The sequence below is a fragment of the Amyelois transitella genome, chromosome 13, assembly GCF_032362555.1.
Source record: "Amyelois transitella isolate CPQ chromosome 13, ilAmyTran1.1, whole genome shotgun sequence".
Lineage (NCBI taxonomy): Eukaryota > Metazoa > Arthropoda > Insecta > Lepidoptera > Pyralidae > Amyelois > Amyelois transitella.
This window is the reverse complement of record NC_083516.1, coordinates 743,030-763,659: the sequence shown is the minus strand read 5'-3', so window position 1 is coordinate 763,659 and position 20,630 is coordinate 743,030. Positions and strand designations below refer to the sequence as shown.

Sequence of the window (20,630 nt, the reverse complement as noted above, 5' to 3'; positions counted from 1 at the left end):
TTTGTTATCACGTGTTTCTGTGTCATTGTGGTTGAGAGAAATTTCCTAAAATTTTGAATTATAAGAACTCGTGATTACTGTGTAGTTAGTCAATGTGTACAGTGCATAATATTAGTATTATAATTATTATTATAACCTCATACATTCTAAGTATTATAAAATTAACTTTCAATATCTGCATAATATGCATTCGATTTTGAATTGTCTCATGAATGTTTCGTGTGTTGCCAGCTAACAAAATTTACCCGAATATGTTGTATCGGAGAAAATGTGCGGCAAGTTTGAAAATGGAATTTGTATTTTCCAGCTGTCCCGCCCCTCCGTATGCCCCCGCCGACAGCTGGCGGGATCAACGAGCCGCAGGAATGTCCCTACTGCCGCAGGACATTCTCTTGTTACTATTCCTTAAAACGACACTTCCAAGACAAACACGAGCAGTCCGATACTTTGTACGTCTGTGAGTTCTGCCACCGAAGGTACAGGACCAAGAACTCGCTGACTACCCACAAGAGCCTCCAGCACCGGGGCTCCAGTGGGATGCTGAAGCGGCTTCTAAAGACGTCAGCGCTGCACAGCGCCTTGGCGCCGGCGCCGCACCACCTCTTCGACCTTGGCGCCAGTGACCATGGCCCGCAACTGCCGCCAGGCCTTCAATGACCTCAGACCATGGCTTAACTCGGTGGTAAAACTCCCTATTCCAAATAAACTTGGGCGCAACGTCCAAGAATATTTGCAATATGGCCAATTGGACGCGGATGCGAAAGGGATAGCATAACATATGTGCAATATAACGGACAATGCCAAAATAATGCAGGATTATGCCGCATTTTAATGGTTAATCGTATTATAATTAGTAAAATATTGACGTTAGGTTTAAAATTACATAAACAGTATTGTCGCACGCGGCTGTAGAAGCCGTTTAGTGTACGCTTCGAGGATCGGACTTCGCTTTGTGACTTTGACAGTAAGCAAGTTACGGGCATTTTCTAGTGAAAATGTATAAAACAGTGTTCAATATGACAATGTAATCCAGAGCAATACTAAAGTATTAATATTTCTAGTACTGCCAAAATAATGCCAACTCTATTCTAAAGAGATACATTTTTTTAGATCACTTTTCGATAAATGTCTAGTGTCAAATTAGATTCGGTAACTGTACAAAAAAAGAACGTACAAATTTTAAACAGTAAATTTAAAAGTGAAAAGAAAATATTTTTTAATGAAACTTTTTTCGGAACGCCAAATCTAAATTTAAAAAAATACAGATTATTTAGGAAATAATTAAACAAAAAAAAAATTAGATTAAAAAATGTTAATGTTGAGTAAAAATTAAAGACTTCTTAGAATCTGATTTCGAAAGTACAAAATTAAACGTCTAATTGAACAATATAAATTTATTCTATGTGCGTTTGGCTTCAATAATAATATTAATATCATCAATGTTTAAGTAGCCGTGCCTTCGTTCGTTGCCCTATATGTGGCGTCACGGAGTTGCCGAACTGGTAGGAACGGGCTGTACAGCGACCGGCAGCGAGGTTCAAACATAAGCTAGCTATTGAATTAATTTTGAATTTGTAAATAAAAAATACGCGATTATAAACAATACTTATCGTTTTCGTTTATCAGGAGCTGTTTTACTATAAATTAAAATCGTTTAATAAATTATTTGAAATTAATTCAATGAAATAGCATGTTAAACTCTTGTGAAGGCGCTTCAGCACGAACGAAATAGTAGTCGCGGTGAATTCGACAAGTTGGTGGGGTTGCCATCTTTTGGTAGCTCCCAAAATACAGGGTTAAGAGTGAGTAGAGAATGAGATAGGAATAAAGGCGCCGGTGAGCCTATGCGAGGGTCTTCGAAAAGCAGTTCGACGATCGTATACGTGTGCATGATTTCAAATCATGAAGTAACATTAATCATTTCTTCTGTATAAAATTACGTAGAATTTAGGTATTAATTAATAGAATTATATTTAACCTGTATCCATGTTCGGATTTCTCTCTATGAGTGTATAGTGGTTCTTATTTAAATGTCGACCAACGTAGCGGATGTCTCGTTAACAAAAATTTATTAGATTATTATTATTATTATATTCTCAAAATCTTAGAATTAACCATAAGATGGCTGCAAATTGTATAAAATTATTTTATTTACTTATACGTAGTAAATTTGCTTGGGAACCGCATTTATTTCAAATACGAGTCTTACATATCTTGTCAGGGTTAAAATTTGACGAATTCAGAAATATATCATAACATTTACACAGAAGATAATTCTTAGTTCTACATATCACACAACGTAAATATCTCTACAAATACATATGAAATGAATTAAAGTATTTAACACCGTGATATTTCAGAAAGCCAAAGAAAATTAAAGAGATATAATATCTGCAATATTCAGTAGAGTTAATATGGATGGTTGTCAAAATTTTAACGAAATGCATCGTGCCATATCCAATTTTTAAAAAAACATTTGGAACATATCAAGTCACTGAAAGTGATAATGTTTTTGAAACAGTTTATAATGCACTATTTTAAAAATCATCAATGCAAGCTATCAATGCATGAGTCCAAGCATTATATCAATGCATTTTTCAACTCAACGCCATGCCGGCATCCAATTTTTGCATTTATTTTTTCAATATAAGAACCTCGGGTTAAGGTCTTAATTTAAGTTTTTGTATTTTATTTTCTTTTGGAATGTTACATTTTCGTATTTTGTGATAATGTATTTACATTTAATGGTCGTTACTTGCTATAATCCAGATAGTTTTAACATAAGTTTTGACATTATAACCTCAGCTTAAAATCTAAGATATTAATTTAAAATTCACTTTGGATAGTATCGTAAACCAACATCGTATAACGCGTATACCTCCATATTTTCGTAATACCTCAACTTATATTATTTTGTTTTTTTATAATTTTTATCGAATGTTAATACTGGGATACACGTCTGAGTCAACAGGAACAGAATACGTTACGAATCATTTAGCTGAAGCATAGGGAGTAAAAAGAAGCGGGTAGATTGAATTGTAAATAATTATAAGTTAGTTACAACACGCAAGAATCGCGGCATCGTTTGGATTAGACGCCTCGTGATATTATTAACTAAATAATAAATAGAAACATTAATGGGAAGGATTTTTATATATTCTACTAATGGATTTATTGATAGTGAAACTTAGAAGTAGTCTTCATAACATTATTAATGTTCTTGTGTTTATTGTTTTCGCTGTGCAATCAGCTGTTCGTCGGACCGCGCGGGTCGGCGGTCTGCACCTCGACAGTTCGTTGAGCTATTAAATTTTCCCACCAAAATTATAATTTAAATGTTGCTTTGATGTTTGTAATTCTAAATTGTTTGATCTCAATGAACAGCTGCGGACTACATCATTTGGGAGACAGCCGTTGGTGATTGTTATTAGGTCTTATTGTCTTTTGTGTTAAGTTTGGAAACGTGTCGGCAAAAAAATTCATGTCGCAGCTTAAAAATGGCGGTGCGTAGGGGAGGCCCGAGAGAACGGAAACAGCGAAACAATATATATCTTATTTTGCAATGTATACCAAAATACTGCATTTTTAATAGTAAGTTTGAAAGTGAGAAATCGTTTTTTTTTTTAATAAATTTACGCGTTCTGGATTTAGCAATATAATTTTTGCTTCTTCGCCAATTAATTATTAAGTTGAATAATTAAATACTTTGAACCGACTGTGTTACTAAGTAGCGTATGCACAAATAATCAACAACGGGATGCCTTCTGACAGTACAACTATAACAATAGCCTACAGTAGGTAAATATAAATAAGACATTTAATATAAGTACTATAAAATGGCACTATGGGGTTGCCAACAAAGAGCTTATCTGCCAATCTATCGTTGAACAAAAAATATATACATTTAACAAATTTACCTTGTGCATACATATCCCCTTAATAGTTAAACTAAAACCCTTTCGTGCCATTTTATCGTATTTTTTATTATCACAGTTTATTTGCAAATGTCATTTTTTTACGTGAAACCTCATCAGTGTAGCCAAACAATTTTCGGTTCAATAATATTCAGATTGCATTTTGGAGTTCCGGGACACTGCCAATTAGTCCTCTATTTTTAAAATAAATAATAATTATTATAAAATCAGGTTTATATATTAACAATACCTTATCGGATTCTAATATCCGTGTTCACAAATATTCACAAATCATCTGTTTTAACCGCTTCTATGATATAAGTATTACCTCCAATATAAATAAGTATTACCTCTCCAATCGTTAATTTGTAATGTGTTAGCCTGCCCTGTACGGAGCCAGGTATTTTAATTTATATGTTAACAATAACCAGATTGCACTAACATCTAAGCATACCTATTTACCATAAAACAGTTATATTGTAAATATCAATTTATATAGCACTTGTTACATAGTTTTTTCCCATACACACATACATTATTTTTGTTGATCCATAACCATATTTAAAATGCAATAGATTTTTTCGTTACTGTTTTTATTTATAGAAACATATAACCGTCTTCAAACATATATCCGTCAGTAAAATGCATTTATAAAAACCAAAAATAAGTTTAACTATTTTATGAAGTTTTGATGTCGGTTAATTAATGTTCCTGTGCCTATAAATAAAAACAGTGATGTACCAGTACCTACAATAGTTAATTTATTAAAATAATTATTTGCTCGACCAGGGAATCGACAATCTTTTAAGATTAAATCGACCAAATCAATACATACCTACATGTTAATATTAATATTCATTTTCTTGTTCACACTTTTATAATAGCATCCACTTGTTAATTTATTCTATCTGCTATATTAATAATATTTTAATTAAATTTAGGGCATCATAATTGTTCTTACATACACAACTAAATAAATTGTCTTAAAGAATTTTACAAAGGTACAAGCAAAAGTTGCCTGTATTTCAATAAACATACTAACCAAAATCACTTACGCCAAACTAGATTAGGATTATTATCGTAATGTAATAGTCACAATCCACGTACTAAAGCGGTGCGTTTTAATTGCGCTGCCGTGTGACAGTACGCGTGGTGTTGCCCTCAACATGAAAATAATTTCCCTAACTCCCCACAAAGGGATTAGGAGCATCACTAAGTTAAAATATAACGTTATTGTTGACTGTTTGATATTTAAATATAGCTTAATAACGAGTCGATTTGGTCTTAAGTGAATAGCTTTAATGTATATCAGTATACTTCCAGTCTGATATAGTGTAATCGTTATAATACAGTTTAGCAATAGTTTCCGCGACCCACAATACCTCATTCAAATATTATATAGTTTATGTACATTTATCTATAAGCAAAACAAACTTGGCAGATTTTTTATCGGTGATTTCTTAATTAAATAACAGAGTGTTTCCCGGCACCAATATAAATAAGAATAGGACCACTCCATCTCTTTCCCGTGATTGTCGTGAAAGGCGACTTAGGGATAGGCTTAGTAACTTGGGATCCTGGGATTCTTCTTTTAGGCGATGGGCTAGCAACCTGTCACTATTTGAATCCCAATTTCATCATTAAGCCTATCAGCTGAACGTGGCCTATCAGTCTTTCAAGACAATTGGCTCTGTCTTCACTGCAAGGGATACATAAATACATAAAATCAAGCCTTTTTCCCGGAGGGGTAGGCAGAGACTACATCTAGTAAGGGATATAGACTTGATTATATGAATGAATGAATGATTTCTAAGGATTTTTCATATAATGATGTGATATGTTTTATTAATTTTAGGTTCTTATTTATTTTTATCTAGTTTAGGTCTTTTATTATATTTCTTATAGGCAAGATGGTCAGTATATTCATACGAACATGATTCCGCCTTGTTATATGTATATATACGTATTTAAAATATAAGCATTCATTTCAAATCCTAAAAATTAATCTGCCAGGCCTTCTGAGAACTAGTTACATACTAAAAAATAGTTCCGTAACTGAAAGTGCACTTACATTTTATAAAGTAATTAAAAATGTATTATAAATGAAGTCTGCCCTGGTCGAGCAACCGTTGACACCCGTCTCATACCTATAATAAAAATATTTACAATATATGTACACGCTTATGACAAACAATATACTGACAGTTATATGAAGTAGAATTAACTTTTTATCTACAGATTAAGCCGTGGTGCATTTCTGTTGAGATTCTCTCAAAAAATGCAAAAATAAAAATGGCGAAAACTATTGTTGCTCTTTGGTCGCTCACAGAATGATTGAACAAATGCGAGTTGTGGAACCGAGGTTTTTAACAGAATTGCATCACTTTACTGTTATGCTTGGGTGACACATTTTATAAACAGAAATATTTTTTTATGAGAGTAAAAAAAAAAGAAAACAATTTATATGTGAAGTTAATTAAGTGGCAATTCTAATTTTTATTGCACTCTATATTTTTGCTGACACCTAGGATTAGAGTTACTCTTTTTTTCGTAATTTAATGTATGCACGATCTGCGTTTTTATTAGCAACATTTTCTTTTCTTAATCAATGTTTGGGTGATACTTACACCTTTGGAGAACGTCTCAGATTTATCCGTTAAAAAGTAAAAGAGCGTAAGTGTCATTTAAAACATTTAAGCCTAAACTAATATTGTGTTATTATGTAAAAGTTATGGTTTGCCATCGTTGAACAAAGATAAAATATGTGTTATATACATTTAGTTAATGAGTTTTGTTATACTTTTAACGTTCGGGACAGTGTGGGATGATGTACAAAAATGTTTCATAGTATTGTGTATTGATTGAATAAGGTTAGATGTGTCCGGGCCGTGCGTACGCGGACCGATAGGGAAATAGGATTTCTCCCCAAATTGTTGTAAATTGGAACAACTTCAGGTCGGAGGAGACACTTAAAGTACTATTGTTGTAGGTTGTAATGGATTCGAATTATGGAGAATAAGTCGAAGGTTTTAATGCTCACTGAAATTTTGAGGTAGCCGTTTAGGATTGACAACCATTATTTTTGGTCGATGAAGTACCAAAAGTTGAGATAATAAAACAAATTGAATATAGGTATTAACAATGATTTTATTCTCTCAATTTGCGATTGCTAAGTTGACAAAAAATAAAAGTTATCATTAAAAATAAGGATTGTATATATATAATAAAATTAATTCAAAATTAGTTGAGAATTTGGCTAATTTGATAGTGATTTAGAAATTTAAAAAAGAAATTATCACACTTTATCATATAGTCACTTACATACAACTGTGCGTTAGTGATAGATTATAAAAATCATACAAATTAGTACCTACATGAAGAACAAAACTACTTATTTATCTTATAACTTTGAAATTGTAAATAATCATGTACTATGTATTGAACACGCGTTAATTACGAAATGCGTATCATGTGAATCTGCAAAGCTGTATCTCTCTATTTCAGTGATCGTAAAACCGTGTCTTACTTGTTTTGATGTTGTTGATAAATGTGATTAAGGAATCAGCTGGGGTCGGTGGTACATATCAACGGTCGGAATCTTAGTACTATAAGTATCTTGTTATCTGGCTGCAGAGTCCTTCTTGAGTCACAAACTCGAAAAAAGTTTATAATTTATATTTGACAATATCAGTATATTTCAAGTACTGTAACTTTCAGTGTGTGGTAAAAACAAATGTGATTACAACGCTTGATTACATACCATTGGTATAAAAGACTTTAAGACAAGATTTCTTACGTATTTTTGTCAGATAGCCTTTCTTTGTTTATTCGTATTAAAAAAGGTTCGAAAAATTGGCATTTCATCATACGATATCTGAACCATTTGTGACAGCTGCTCTTTTATTGTAAAAGTCAAATAAAGTGAAGGTTTTTAACCTTCGGCACCTTTAAACTCCCAACCTGTCACTATCTGAATCTCAATTCCATCATTAAGCCAAACAGCTGAACGTGGCAGTCAGGTTTTTTTCGAGACTATAAATTCAGTCTACACCTTAAAAAAAAGAAAGTGTGATACTGTTATAATTTTTAATCTGTATTAACATAATGCATTGTGGCTTTAAGAAGGACTATTTGCTATTATTTTTTAAAACTTCTATGAGGTTAGTTTACGTTCGGAAATCTGAATTCTGAATTTATCATGCGAAGTATAACAGTTGGATGTAATAAAAGTATAAAATAAACTCGCAGTGATTCCATTGAATGTGTTATTTTATTTATTTTGACCCCAATCACAAGGAGGATGACCAAGTAATAGAATTTAAATAAATAAATAAATATACAGGGTGACTTTTAATTCAACTGCATAAATTTAACTGTTAAGTGTACTCATCTAAAGGATATTTAAAAACGTTAAACGAAAAATATCGGTTCATATTTCAGAAAGTACGAAAAAAGATAAAAGTATCAAAATCCACGATTCTAAATACGTCATATCACCCCGGCCGGCGGAAAAGCGACACGTAAGATTCAGAGGTCAACGACACAATTCATTCAGCTGAGCGATCTCGACAACTGTGTACTTTACTTGATCTTGATACTAGAAAAATAATTTATTTTTCAGACATTTATTTACATGTTTTGTTTTAATTTCTTTTTGTAGTATTGGTCTTTAATAAAGCGTGTGACGTAGTTTTTGAGGGTTTTTTAAATGTGAAAATGATGACGTTTAATTGAAATAAAAATAGGCTCAAACAGCTCAGAAGCATGGGTATAGTCTTTGTTTAAAAGGATGCAGTTGTTTTAAATGTCACCCTGTATACAAGACAAATTACACTGATTAAGTTAGTCTCGAAGTAAGTTCGAGACAATTATTACGAGATACTAACTGAATGATACTATATTTTATAATAAATACTTATATAAATAAACATCCAAGACCCAGGCCAATCATAAAAAGTTCTTTTCTCATCATGCTCTGGCCGGGATTCGATCTCGGGACCTCCGGTGTCACAGACAAGCGTACTACCGCTGCGCCACAGAAACCGTCGTATTTGTGATATGATAAAATTATTATTACTTATTATAAATGTGTGCGTTATTCATTAAACTAAATTCAAACTCCTCAATGATTCACGAATGCATAATTTCAGATCGTTGAATATTTATCTCAACATGTCGGCCATAACACTTTTTTTTAGTACATCAACAAGATGAATAATTAATCTATCGATTATTTATTCCATCATGGTCGTAAGACGCAACCCTCTCCAGTCGAAATCGCTTCTTGACCTGACTACATACTGACCATTTAAGATCGTAGTTATAGACGGACCAGAGGCTCTTCTCGTAACCGAGATTAGATTAGCCAGGACGAAGAAGAATTAAATAGGTAATGTAAAAATTAAAATAGTAATTGTGGGCTCTGCCTACCCTGCAAGGGATGTAGACGTGATTATATGTATGTAAAATAGTACCAATTCAAAGATAGAAAATAATAATATAAGATGGAAAGGGAAGGTCATTATTTAAATTGAAACAAAATAATTAAAAAACATGCATAAGTACATAAAATCACACCTCTTTCCCGGTGGGGTAGGCAGAGACTACCTCTTTCCACTTGCCACGATCTCTGCATACTTCCTTCGCTTCATCCACTAATTAAAAAATATTAAAGAAATTCGCACTGAAAAGGTAGCACCAAAAGAGGTAAAATGACTGTCAAAAAATCTAAGCGCCGCCGCCGCGTCGATGACTATTCGTACGAGTAGTAAGACGAGAGGGCTACGACGCCTACCAGTGCTACGAGTGTGTAGCACATCTACTACGCCGTAGCTGCCGTGTAGCTTTTCGTAGGTCGCTGTAATATAATGTTTCCAATTTATTCATACCGTTCATATTGTAAAACTCTATCAGGAGAAAGGCTTGTAAACATGAGATTCATCTTTTAGCGCCACTCACAAATGTGTTTATGTATGTTTATCTATATTCTTTTTGATGTGTGTTTATAAATAAAACTTTTTGAATTTTTTCCTCACCCTAAAAATAGACTCCCGATAATTTATCTGTTTGCTTTTTTCTAAAGATTGACTGGTAGACAATGCTATTAGAATTTAATCCACCTATTGTACCTTTTAAGCCCAATAACGTTTTATATAAATATGCAAGTAAAGAGATACATGTCCGCCCGCGCGAATGTAGCGCCAATTACAAAATAATACAGATTTTGATAAATCCCACGGGAACTATAGTTTTTACTGGTATAAATGGCGTCCTTCTCCAACCTGTTAGGTAAATCATATATGCGAAGATTGATTTAGGTAGTAGATAACGCGTGATGAGGTTACAAATAAACAAACAAATAAACTTACTTTCGCATTTGTAATATCACAATTTGTATAGAAGATAAATATGTAGATGAGTCAGAAAAGAAGTCCATGTGAAGAAATCTGAATTTAACTTAACACTTAATGGATCAAAAAACATCATACCTCATTCTTTCATATAGGTACATATACGTACAACATTATTGATCGGAAAAATCTTGAAAAAATAAAAATGCAGAGCCATCTTGGTCATAATAAGAAATTAAAAATGGTAGCTCACGCCATCTATGCCCTTGTAATGGAACTTTATGTTGCCACCTATCCCTTGTTTTTTCTTTTACTGATAGATATCGTTACTTGCGCCAATGAAATGATAGACACCTGACATTTAGTTTTAATGTTGCTGCCATAAGTTTTTTCCCCTAAAGAAATTGTTCAGTTATGCAATTTACATAGACTAAGTAGATCTATCCGCAGACAACAGTGCTTCATTTTCCATGAGAGACTGATCAGACTTTTTGTACAATTTCTAACTGCTCCTATATCCTGCTATCATCATTCTGTTTCCTTGCAATAACACTATCACACTTCCCATCTGTTCAAAAACTTCATCTTAAATACTATTATACAAATTCTTTTACTTGTTTTAATTTTATTCCTCTAATCAATATATTTTATATACTTCTCAATTTTTTTTCCACTTTCTCAAAACCGTACTAACTATTTTGAAATACATTAAGTACTTATGTAAAAACAATTCATGAAAGAAAAAACTTAGATGAAATTTTAAATGATTAAAAATTTCTTAAAGAACATTAAATGAGGTAATCATAGCAAGGAAAGCTTTTACCTTAACTATTAAATAATGTTTCTATACTTACATAAATTAATAATTTGAAACAAGTAAATAAAAAGTACAGGAAAGTTTTACTTATGTGATGATAACACATGTTCATACATCACAGTCATCGCACACAATTTGACAGTGACAGAAAAGAACGGACGAAACGAAAATCAGCCAGCAATAATAAACACATGTGTTGTGAGGATTAATTTTTCTTTAATAATTTATCACTTACATCCGATAATGGACGCATACGATATATTTAAGAAACTCACAAAAGGTTTAACTTTTAAACACCGTCTATTGTTAGCTAAAGATACAGTAAGTGTTATAGTAACCTAAAAATTTGTTACCATACTTCATTAGCTATTTGTGCTTAATTTACTGTTGATTTTGTTTAGGAGAAGGATGTGAAACTTCTGACAGTTAAAAAGGAAGAAGATGTAGTGGTTAAAAAGGAGGAGTTAAGTGAAGAAGAATATGAAAATTGTGATGAAGTATCAGATGTTTCAAAATCCTCTGATGAAGATTCACATAGTCAGAGCGGTGGTGAAGACGCTCTACAGCTCGTGGAAGGACTAACTGTAGGAAAGAAGAAAAAGAAAAACAAGAAAAAAGAAAAAACGGAAGATTTACAGAAGAAACTGGAACTTGAAGAGGTTAGAATGTTGTTTATGTATTTGACATCACTTTTTATGTCATGAAAATTATTTTAGGCCTATCTATCTATTTATCAAAGTGTTCATATGAGGTTACAAAACAAATTGGAAATATATCTGTTACCCAAACCCAAAAGGTTTTTTGGGATTACCGTTTGGGGCCTAAATGGTAATTTATGTATTTGTTTACACACACATGGCTATAATTAAATATTAAGAAAATCTTCCAACAATTTTAAAACTTAACTACTTACTTAAAACTAAACTTACTGGGCTTTGTTAAAAATTTCCTAAACACACATATGCTGAAGAATTCGAAACAAAATATTGATTACATTAATTGGTATTCACATTAAGTAGACACAGTGAAGTGCCTCCCTAGTGTTGCTTGTTCTATCTTTTTGTTTTAGACTCAAGTATATAACTTTTATTTTTAAAAAGGTATCCTCGGAAGACCAGCGTTGTGGTTACCACCGCAATATTATGCTGAGAGGAACTCTTGATATTCACAAATACTGCCAAATTGTAAAATCCTGTTACTTAGTACACTTAAGTTTGTGATTTCGAAAAAAATATTTTTCTTTATTACAAAGGTATTACTTACCAATGCCTTCACTCTCTAAATTAATTTTCATAAATTCACATTTATTGTTGACAGCAAAACCAGTTCCGTAACGAGCATGGCATCAAAGCCATCGGTCGCCACGTACCACCAGCATTAAGAGATTTCACAGAGTTGGTGAGCAGGTACAACGTGTCTCAGTCCCTGGTGGACACAGCGACGCAGTGCGGGTACTCTGAGCCGACACCGGTGCAGAGGCAGGCTGTGCCGTGTATGCTTGAGGTAGGTGGACATACTTGGTGCCATATATTTTTTTTAATGTAGATGATGCGTGTCCATGATTAAGATTTAAAAAGTCTATATTTGTTAATGACGTCCGGTGAAAATGATGCAGTGTAGTTTATTCCGCTGTTTCTTCTACACGTGGATGTGGTAGAAGATTATATTAAAATAAATGTATTCTTTTCACTTGTGTCTTAACATAGTTATTAAGCACATACATACATACATACATAAAATCACGCCTCTTTCCCGGAGGGGTAGGCAGAGACTACCTCTTTCCACTTGCCACGATCTCTGCATACTTCTTTCGCTTCGTCCACATTCATAACTCTCTTCATACAAGCTCGGCGGTTTCGGGTACTTTTGACCTGACCCTTTAAGCACATCCCTTGATATATTAAATACACACAAAACACAAATTTTTTAACGAAGTTTTAAGAATCGTAATGTGAATGTGTGATGTGATAATGTGATCAAATTGAAGCTTACTTATTTGAGTGTAACGTAAAAAGAATAAACTATATTCCAGGACAGACAAATTCTAGCATGCGCCCCGACAGGTTCTGGCAAGACCGCTGCCTTTCTCTTGCCCATCCTCCACAGCCTTGGGGCTCCACAAGGCGGGCCTAGGGCTCTAATACTGTGCCCCACGAGAGAACTCGCGCATCAGATATACAGAGAAGCGTTAAGGTTGAGTGCGTCCACCCAATTGCGATGCAGTGTGGTCCGTAATATGAAGGAGAGTAAGATCAGAGAGAGGGAAGCTACTATTAGGAAAAGTGGTAAGTTTTTTATTAATTACTATTGTTATGCAAAAAAAATAATATTGTATAGAATTATAAAATAAAAAGATGTTAGCCGATTCTCAGACCTACTGAATATGCATGCAAAATTTGGTTAAAATTGGTAAAACCGTTTCAGAGTAGTACGGAGACAAACATTGTGAGACGAGAATTTTATATATAAGATATTGGCTTTAAAAAATCTTAGCTAGGCTATTAGGCTATAAAACACTAGTCCATAATTAAACTCCAAGTAAGGAATAGATGCAGGCGAATGCTTTCCTTAGAATCAATATTGTAATCTATATCTAATCCATTGATGTCCAAAATTCTATCTAACCAAATAAAATACCTTGTTACTGTGTAAATTTCTATGCAATAAAGATATTACAAACAAATAAAATATTTTACACATATCCGATTCCGATAGTACTATGAATACTTCATTATATACTATGAATACTATATACTATGGATACTATATATACTATGAATACTATACACTATGAATACTATATACTATGAATACTATATACTATGAATACTTTATACTATGAATACGTTATTATATGATTTTTCTTTTCAGATATTGTTATAAGTACTCCGAATCGTCTGTGCTATCTGTTGAATCGTGATACCGTCAACATTTCACTAAACAAGTAAGATTTTTATTTTTCTCACCTTTAAAGTGATTTTTTTTGGATTCCGTACCTAAATTGTAAAAACGAGATCAATTATATTGATCCTTAGCCACTGCTGTCTGTTTTTCACCACACTATCTCGTAAACTGTGATATAAATAACGGTAACAGGTGGATGCTTTAAATTATCACAGGATATTAACTAATATATTACCTTTCAAACTTTATTAATAACAATGAAGTAATTATTAAATAGCTCATACAACTACTTAAAAATATGTAATTTTTAAGAAATTTTTTTGTCAATCTATGGAACCAAAAATGTTAAAAAAAAAGAACACTTAAGTTAAGTAACAAAAGTGATGATGGCTCGGACTTGACCGGTTTTTTTTTATTCACAGAGTCCGATGGCTTATCATAGACGAGGCGGACAAGATGTTCGAAGGCTCCACGGACCAAGTGTCAGACTTCAGGCAGCAACTTGACCAGGTCATGACCTCGTGTGGCGGCAAGCAACGCCGGGTGGCTATGTTTAGTGCTACTCACACACCCGCCGTGGCTAAGTGGTGCAGGCATAATCTTCGAGGACTTGTTAATGTCACCGTTGGACAAAGGTAAGTAATGTTTCTTAACTTAGAGCCGGCTTGCGACTTGGTCCGCATGGAAACTCTATCAATCCCGCGGGAAATCTGGGATAAAAAGTGGTCTATATGTTATTCTGGGTCAAATTCCATCGTAATCAGTTCAGTAGTAGCAAGTAATCACGAATTTGTATGGAATTGCATTAGTGCCATCGCGTCACCACTAGACTAGATCAAATCACATACAAATTCGCGTTTACGTGCTCGAAGTGTATGATCGAGTAAAACCCGCACTAACCCCTCAGGTGTTTTGCAGATCACCTACGATACATTCAAACTTACTAAAACTCTTTACAATATTTACATACATGCATATGATCACGTCTTTATCCCTTACGGGGTAGACAGAGCCGACAGTTTTGAATGAATGGCCACGTTCAGCTATTTGGCTTACTGATAGAATTGAGATTCAAATAGTGATAAGTTGCTATTGCTAGCCCATCGCCTAAAAGAAGAATCCCAAGATTATAAGCCTATCCCTTGGTCGCTTTTTACGACATCCATGGGAACTAGATGGAGTGGTCCTATTCTTTTTTTTATTGATGCCAGGAACCACATTTACAATATTTGTAGATTTATTAATATTGTTGTTATTACTCTTCAACAGAAACGCAGCAACAAATCTGGTGGAACAAGAGCTACTCTTCTGCGGCGATGAGAGCGGGAAACTTCTAGCCTTCAGGCAGCTCGTTCAGAAGGGACTCAAACCGCCTGTATTAGGTGCGTATAATTTATAAAAAAAAATTCAAAATTTTTTGTTTGTTTGTAAACTCTTTATTGCACATAAAAATAAATATAACAAACTAGCTGTGCCCGCGACTTCATCCGCATGGAATAGTTATTTTGGGCATCATTGAAGCCCTCAAAAATGAATAATTTTCGCCCATTTTTTCACATTCTCCATTACTTCTTTGCTCCTTAAAGTTGCAGCGTGATGTTATATAGCCTAAAGCCTTCCTCGATTAATGGTCTATTCAACGCAAAAAGAATTTTTCAATTCGAACCAGTACCTAGTTCCTGAGATTAGCGCGTTCAAACAAACAAACTCTTCAGCTTTATAATATTAGTATAGATTACAAAACAGTTATTGGATTTAGAAGAATATGTACAATGGCGGACTTATCCCCAATGGGATTTCTTCCAGTCAACCAAAATATAAAGGAAAATTAATTTTTATTCAAGATTTAGGTATAAGACACTTCATATCACTTAATTATTGTCATATCTTTTAGTTTCACAACATTGGTTGACGTCAAATGTTATGTAATGTTGAGCGTTTATTTCTTTGTTCTATGTTAATATATATTTTCCTGTATCTTTTATATTTTTACTAGCTTTGATCTGCAGCTTCGCTAGCGCGGTTTTAACGCCATCTACAAAAAAAAAACGACGAAATTAATACCACCTACAAAAAGCGACGAATTTACAAATATAATATAAGTATTTATTATAAAATATTGTATCGTTGAGTTGAGTATCTCGTAACACAAGTCTCGAACTTACTCCGAGGCTAACTCAATCTGTGTAATTTGTACCAAAGGATATATTTATTTAATCTTAACTCAGTAGCTAATTATTTTCCGATGTTTTCTCTTTCAAAACATCGGAAAATAATTAGCTACTGAGTCTAGTTTATTTAGTTATATATGTATATACATACATACATACATACATAAAATCACGCCTCTTTCCCGGAGGGGTAGGCAGAGACTATATATATATATTTAAATTTCAGTATTCGTCCAAAGCAAAGATCGAGCGAAGCAGCTATTCAAGGAACTCATTTATGATGGCATCAACGTGGACGTAATACACGCCGACCGCACCCAACAACAGGTAAATCAATACATACATACATACATATAGTCACGTCTATATCCCTTGCGGGGTTGATTAATTTTTTCCCAATTTTTTTTCACATTTTCCATTATTTCTTCGCTCCTTGTAGTTGCAGCGTGATGTTATATAGCCTAAAGCCTTCCTCCATAAATGGTGTATTCAACGCAAAAAGAATTTTTCAATTCGAACCAATAGTTCCTGAGATTAGCGAGTTCAAACAAACAAACAAACAAACTCTTACGCTTTATAATATTAGTATTATGTAGATGATGCCGTGTGCCTCCCGGCACCAATACAAAGTGCCGTGTGGCTCCCGGCACCAATGTAGACGTAAGCATATGTATGTATGTAGATGACTTCATCGTTCAACAAAACGATGATTTTCCTGACTGACTGACTGACTGGCTGTATATCACCTATTATGTCATTGTAACAGCGCGACAACGTGGAATATTAGTATATGTAGATGACTTCATCGTTCAACAAAACGATGATTTTCCTGACTGACTGACTGACTGGCTGTATATTACCTATTATGTCGATTGTAACAGCGCGACAACGTGGTGCGCAGCTTCCGAGTGGGCAGGATCTGGGTGCTGATCTGCACGGAGCTGATGGGGCGCGGGATCGACTTCCGCGGGGTCAACCTGGTGGTCAACTATGACTTCCCACCGTCCGCCATCGCTTATATACACAGGTGACATAACGTATAATAATGTCTATAACCTTTGCGGGGTAGACAGTGCTAACAGTCGTCAGAAGAATGAAAGGCCACGTTCAGATCTTTGGCTTGATGATAGAAATGAGATTCAAATAGTGACAGGTTGCTAGCCCATCGCCTAAAAAAGTTTGTAAGCCTATCCCTTAGTCGCCTTTTACGACATCCCTGGGAAAGAGATGGAGTGGCCCTATTCTTTTTTGTATTGATGCCGGGATCCACACGGCATAGGTAACATATATAACGTATAATCACGTCTATAACCCTTGCGGGGTAGACAGAGTCAACGGTCGTCAGAAGAATGAAAGGCCACGTTCAGATCTTTGGCTTGATGATAGGAATGAGATTCAAATAGTGACAGGATGAATAGAATTAATTGCACCACTCCATCTCTTTCCTCTTTCAATCGTGGATGTCGTAAAATGCGACTAAGGGATAGGCTTACTTGGGATTCCTCTTTTAGGCGATGGACATATACAACCTACACATATAATAAATTTATACAAATAAAGTATTAAGAAGAATCCCAAGTTTAGATTGACTTTTACAATTTGCACGGGAATTTCAATTTGCATTACGCTACCAAGCCTTCATGGAAGCAATTTTATTGTAATTTCGCAAAATCTTTTTAATTTTTGTTTATGTTATTATATATGGTTTAGAGTGCGTTTGACCTCAATCTGCCTGGTGGTAAGCAAAATGAGGCTTTAAGTGGTGCACGAAAGCTCAGATAATGAATATTCACGCTTACCTTGAAAATACATACATACATATGGTCACGTCTAATATCCCTTGCGGGGTAGACAGAGCCAACAGTCTTGAATAGACTGAATGGCCACGTTCAGCTATTTGGCTTAATGATAGAATTGGAGATTCAAATAGTGACAGGTTGCTAGCCCGTCGCCTAAAAAAGAATCCCATGTTTATAAGCCTATCCCTTAGTCGCCTTTTACGACATTCATGGGAAAGAGATGGAGTGGTCCTATTCTTTTTTGTATTGGTGCCGGGAACCACACGGACAACCTTGAAAATCCTAAATAAAATTTTAAAATTTCATAAACGGTTTTTGTGAATTTCAGAGTGGGTCGCGCGGGGCGAGCGGGGCAGCGGGGCAAAGCCATCACGTTCTTTACCCAAGATGACGTCGGAAATCTAAGGAGGTAATTATATAAATAGACCAAAGTCTTTTTCAAGTTATGAGAAGTCCCGAGAAAGGGAGTGTTTGTCAGGAATAGAATAGGGAATGCTGAGATGGTTTGGTCATGTCGAGAGGATAAATGAAAGCAGGTTGATTGTTTCATTCAAGCTGCTTTGGCTCGATATACTCTCTACTACCTTTGTATATTTGCTATACATATATATATCTTATATATAAAATACTCGTGTCACAATGTTCGTTCCCGTACTCCTCCGAAACGGATTGACCGATTCTCATGAAATTTTGTGAGCATATTGAGTAGGTCTGAGAATCGGCCAACATCTATTTTTCATACCACTTAATGATAACCCCTTCATGGTTGTCCACCCTTAACCTTTTTTTTTATTATATATAACTTAAATAATATTTATATGGCAAAACAACGTTTGCCGGGACAGCTAGTATAACATAATAACGAGGTTATAACCTTCCTAGTAACTTTATATATATACATACATATAGTCACATCCATATCCCTTGCGGTGTAGACAGAGCCAACAGTCTTGAAAAGGCTGACAGGCCACGTTCACCTTTAATATATATATATGTATATCTATATATATATTAATGCAATTTCACCTTTACGTTACAGCATAGCATCGGTGATGAAGCAGTCCGGCTGTTCAGTGCCCGAGTACATGCTGCAAATGAGACAGAATCCCAGCAAGAGGAAACGGCTCGCCAGGAAGGCGCCGAGGAGGGACAAAATATCAACGTTGCTAGAGAAACCTGCCAAGTGCGTACACAGAAAATATTGTTTACTAGCGACCCGCCCCGGCTTCGCACGGGTGCAAAATTATAAATGTTATTTATACATAAAAACCTTCCTCTTGAATCACTCTGCCTTTTACAAAAGACCGCATCAAAATCCGTTGCGTAATTTTAAAGATTTAAGCGTACAGACAAACAGACTAAAATAGCGACTTTGTTTTGTACTATGTAGTGAAAATATTGTTTGTATCATCCCATTAATGTGATAAACGTTAAAAATTGTTATTTTAAAAAATTGTTTATCCATACATACATGTAATCACGTCTATATCCCTTGCGGGGTAGACCGAGCCAGCAGTCTTGAAAAGACTGATAGGGCCACGTTCAGCTGTGTTTATGATAAAATTGAGATTTAAAAAATTGACAGGTTGCTAGCCCATTGCCTATAAGACGATTCCCAAGTTTGTAACCCTATACCTTAGTCGCCTTTTACGACGTCCATTGGAACGAAGTGGAGCGGTCCTATTCTTTAGTGCCGGGAACCACACGCCACGTTTTCGGCTTAATCCACATTCATAACTTTCCATACAAACTCGTATTGACACGACTTAATTTTTATGTTGTTTAAAATTCATAATTTTTTTTTTTTTCAGTAGAAAACTTGAGGATGACAAACAGTCAGACGCCACAGGAAAATCCACAGATTCCGTAAAAAATGGAAAACATAGAAAGTTGAGAAAAATTCAAAATGGCGGCTCGAATATAAAAGACAGCAATAATGTGAAGAATAATAACAAAAAAGAGAAGCGAGATTTCAAGAAAAGGAAACAAGATAAAGGGAAAAAGAATGCGTTTGTTAGTAAAAAAGTTAAAAAATTGTAATTTTATTTAAATAAAAGATTTATTAAGGTTTTTTTTGTTTTTTCGACCCCGTGCTGTGATTATAAGTCGAACGAAAATGGCGGCGGAGTTCTGGTCTATAACATTGTACCTATTTATAAGCAGTAACTTATGCTATGCAATAATATATTAAATTGAATTGAAGAGAAAGTAAAAATAGGGAAAGGCTTATAAACTTGGGATTCTTCTTTTAGGCGATGGGCTAGCAACCCGTCACTATTTGAATCTCAATTCTATCATTAAGCCAAACAGCTGAACGTGGCCTATCAGTCTTTTCAAGACTGTTGGCTCTGTCTACCCCGTAAGGGATAAAGACGTGATCATATGTATGTAGAAAGTAAAAATGATGCCGTGTGGCTCCCGTCACCAATAAAAAAAACAAGGAATAGGACCACTCCATCTCGTTCCCATGGATGTCGTAAAAGGCGACTAAGGTATAGGCTTATACACTTGGGATTCTTCTTTTGGGCGATGGGCTAGCAACCCGTCACTATTTGAATCTCAATTCTATCGTTAAGCCATACAGCTGAACGTGGCATATCAGTCTCTTCAAGGCTGTTTGCTCTGTCTACCCCGCAAGGGATATAGACGTGATTATGTATATGTATGTATCTAGA

The 20,630-nt window shown here is 34.6% G+C and overlaps 2 protein-coding genes across 9 annotated transcripts in view; both read left to right on the top strand.

The window, feature by feature from the left end:
• LOC106133162 (broad-complex core protein isoforms 1/2/3/4/5) overlaps window positions 1–8,175 on the top strand; it is a 109,177-nt gene extending 101,002 nt beyond the window's left edge. For 6 of the 8 annotated variants that reach the window (XM_060947486.1, XM_060947489.1, XM_060947491.1 and 3 more), the window contains one exon: window positions 308–8,175. In XM_060947486.1, the coding sequence (XP_060803469.1) occupies window positions 308–657 (350 nt within the window). In that variant the 3' untranslated portion in view covers window positions 658–8,175. The remainder of the gene's footprint in view (window positions 1–307) is intronic. The other 2 variants (XR_009657125.1, XR_009657124.1) reach the window with 1 other exon arrangement.
• Window positions 8,176–11,232: 3,057 nt separating this feature from the next.
• On the top strand, window positions 11,233–20,026 carry LOC106133155 (DEAD box protein 52 homolog). Its single transcript, XM_013332786.2, has 12 exons — window positions 11,233–11,402; window positions 11,483–11,740; window positions 12,399–12,584; window positions 13,114–13,366; window positions 13,953–14,025; window positions 14,408–14,620; window positions 15,255–15,367; window positions 16,383–16,483; window positions 17,038–17,183; window positions 18,284–18,364; window positions 18,995–19,138; window positions 19,767–20,026. The coding sequence occupies exons 1-12, from the start codon at window positions 11,325–11,327 to the stop codon at window positions 19,993–19,995; spliced, it is 1,875 nt and encodes a 624-aa protein (XP_013188240.2). The 5' UTR covers window positions 11,233–11,324; the 3' UTR covers window positions 19,996–20,026.
• The last annotated feature ends 604 nt before the right edge of the window (window positions 20,027–20,630 follow it).

Excerpts from the sequence above, each read along its gene's own strand:
- LOC106133155 (XM_013332786.2), top strand. The coding sequence starts at position 11,325 with ATGGACGCATACGATATATTTAAGAAACTCACAAAAGGTTTAACTTTT. Across the intron at positions 13,367-13,952 it reads AGCTACTATTAGGAAAAGTG|ATATTGTTATAAGTACTCCG; the intron begins GTAAGTTTTTTA and ends TTTTCTTTTCAG. Across the intron at positions 17,184-18,283 it reads GCCATCGCTTATATACACAG|AGTGGGTCGCGCGGGGCGAG; the intron begins GTGACATAACGT and ends TGTGAATTTCAG.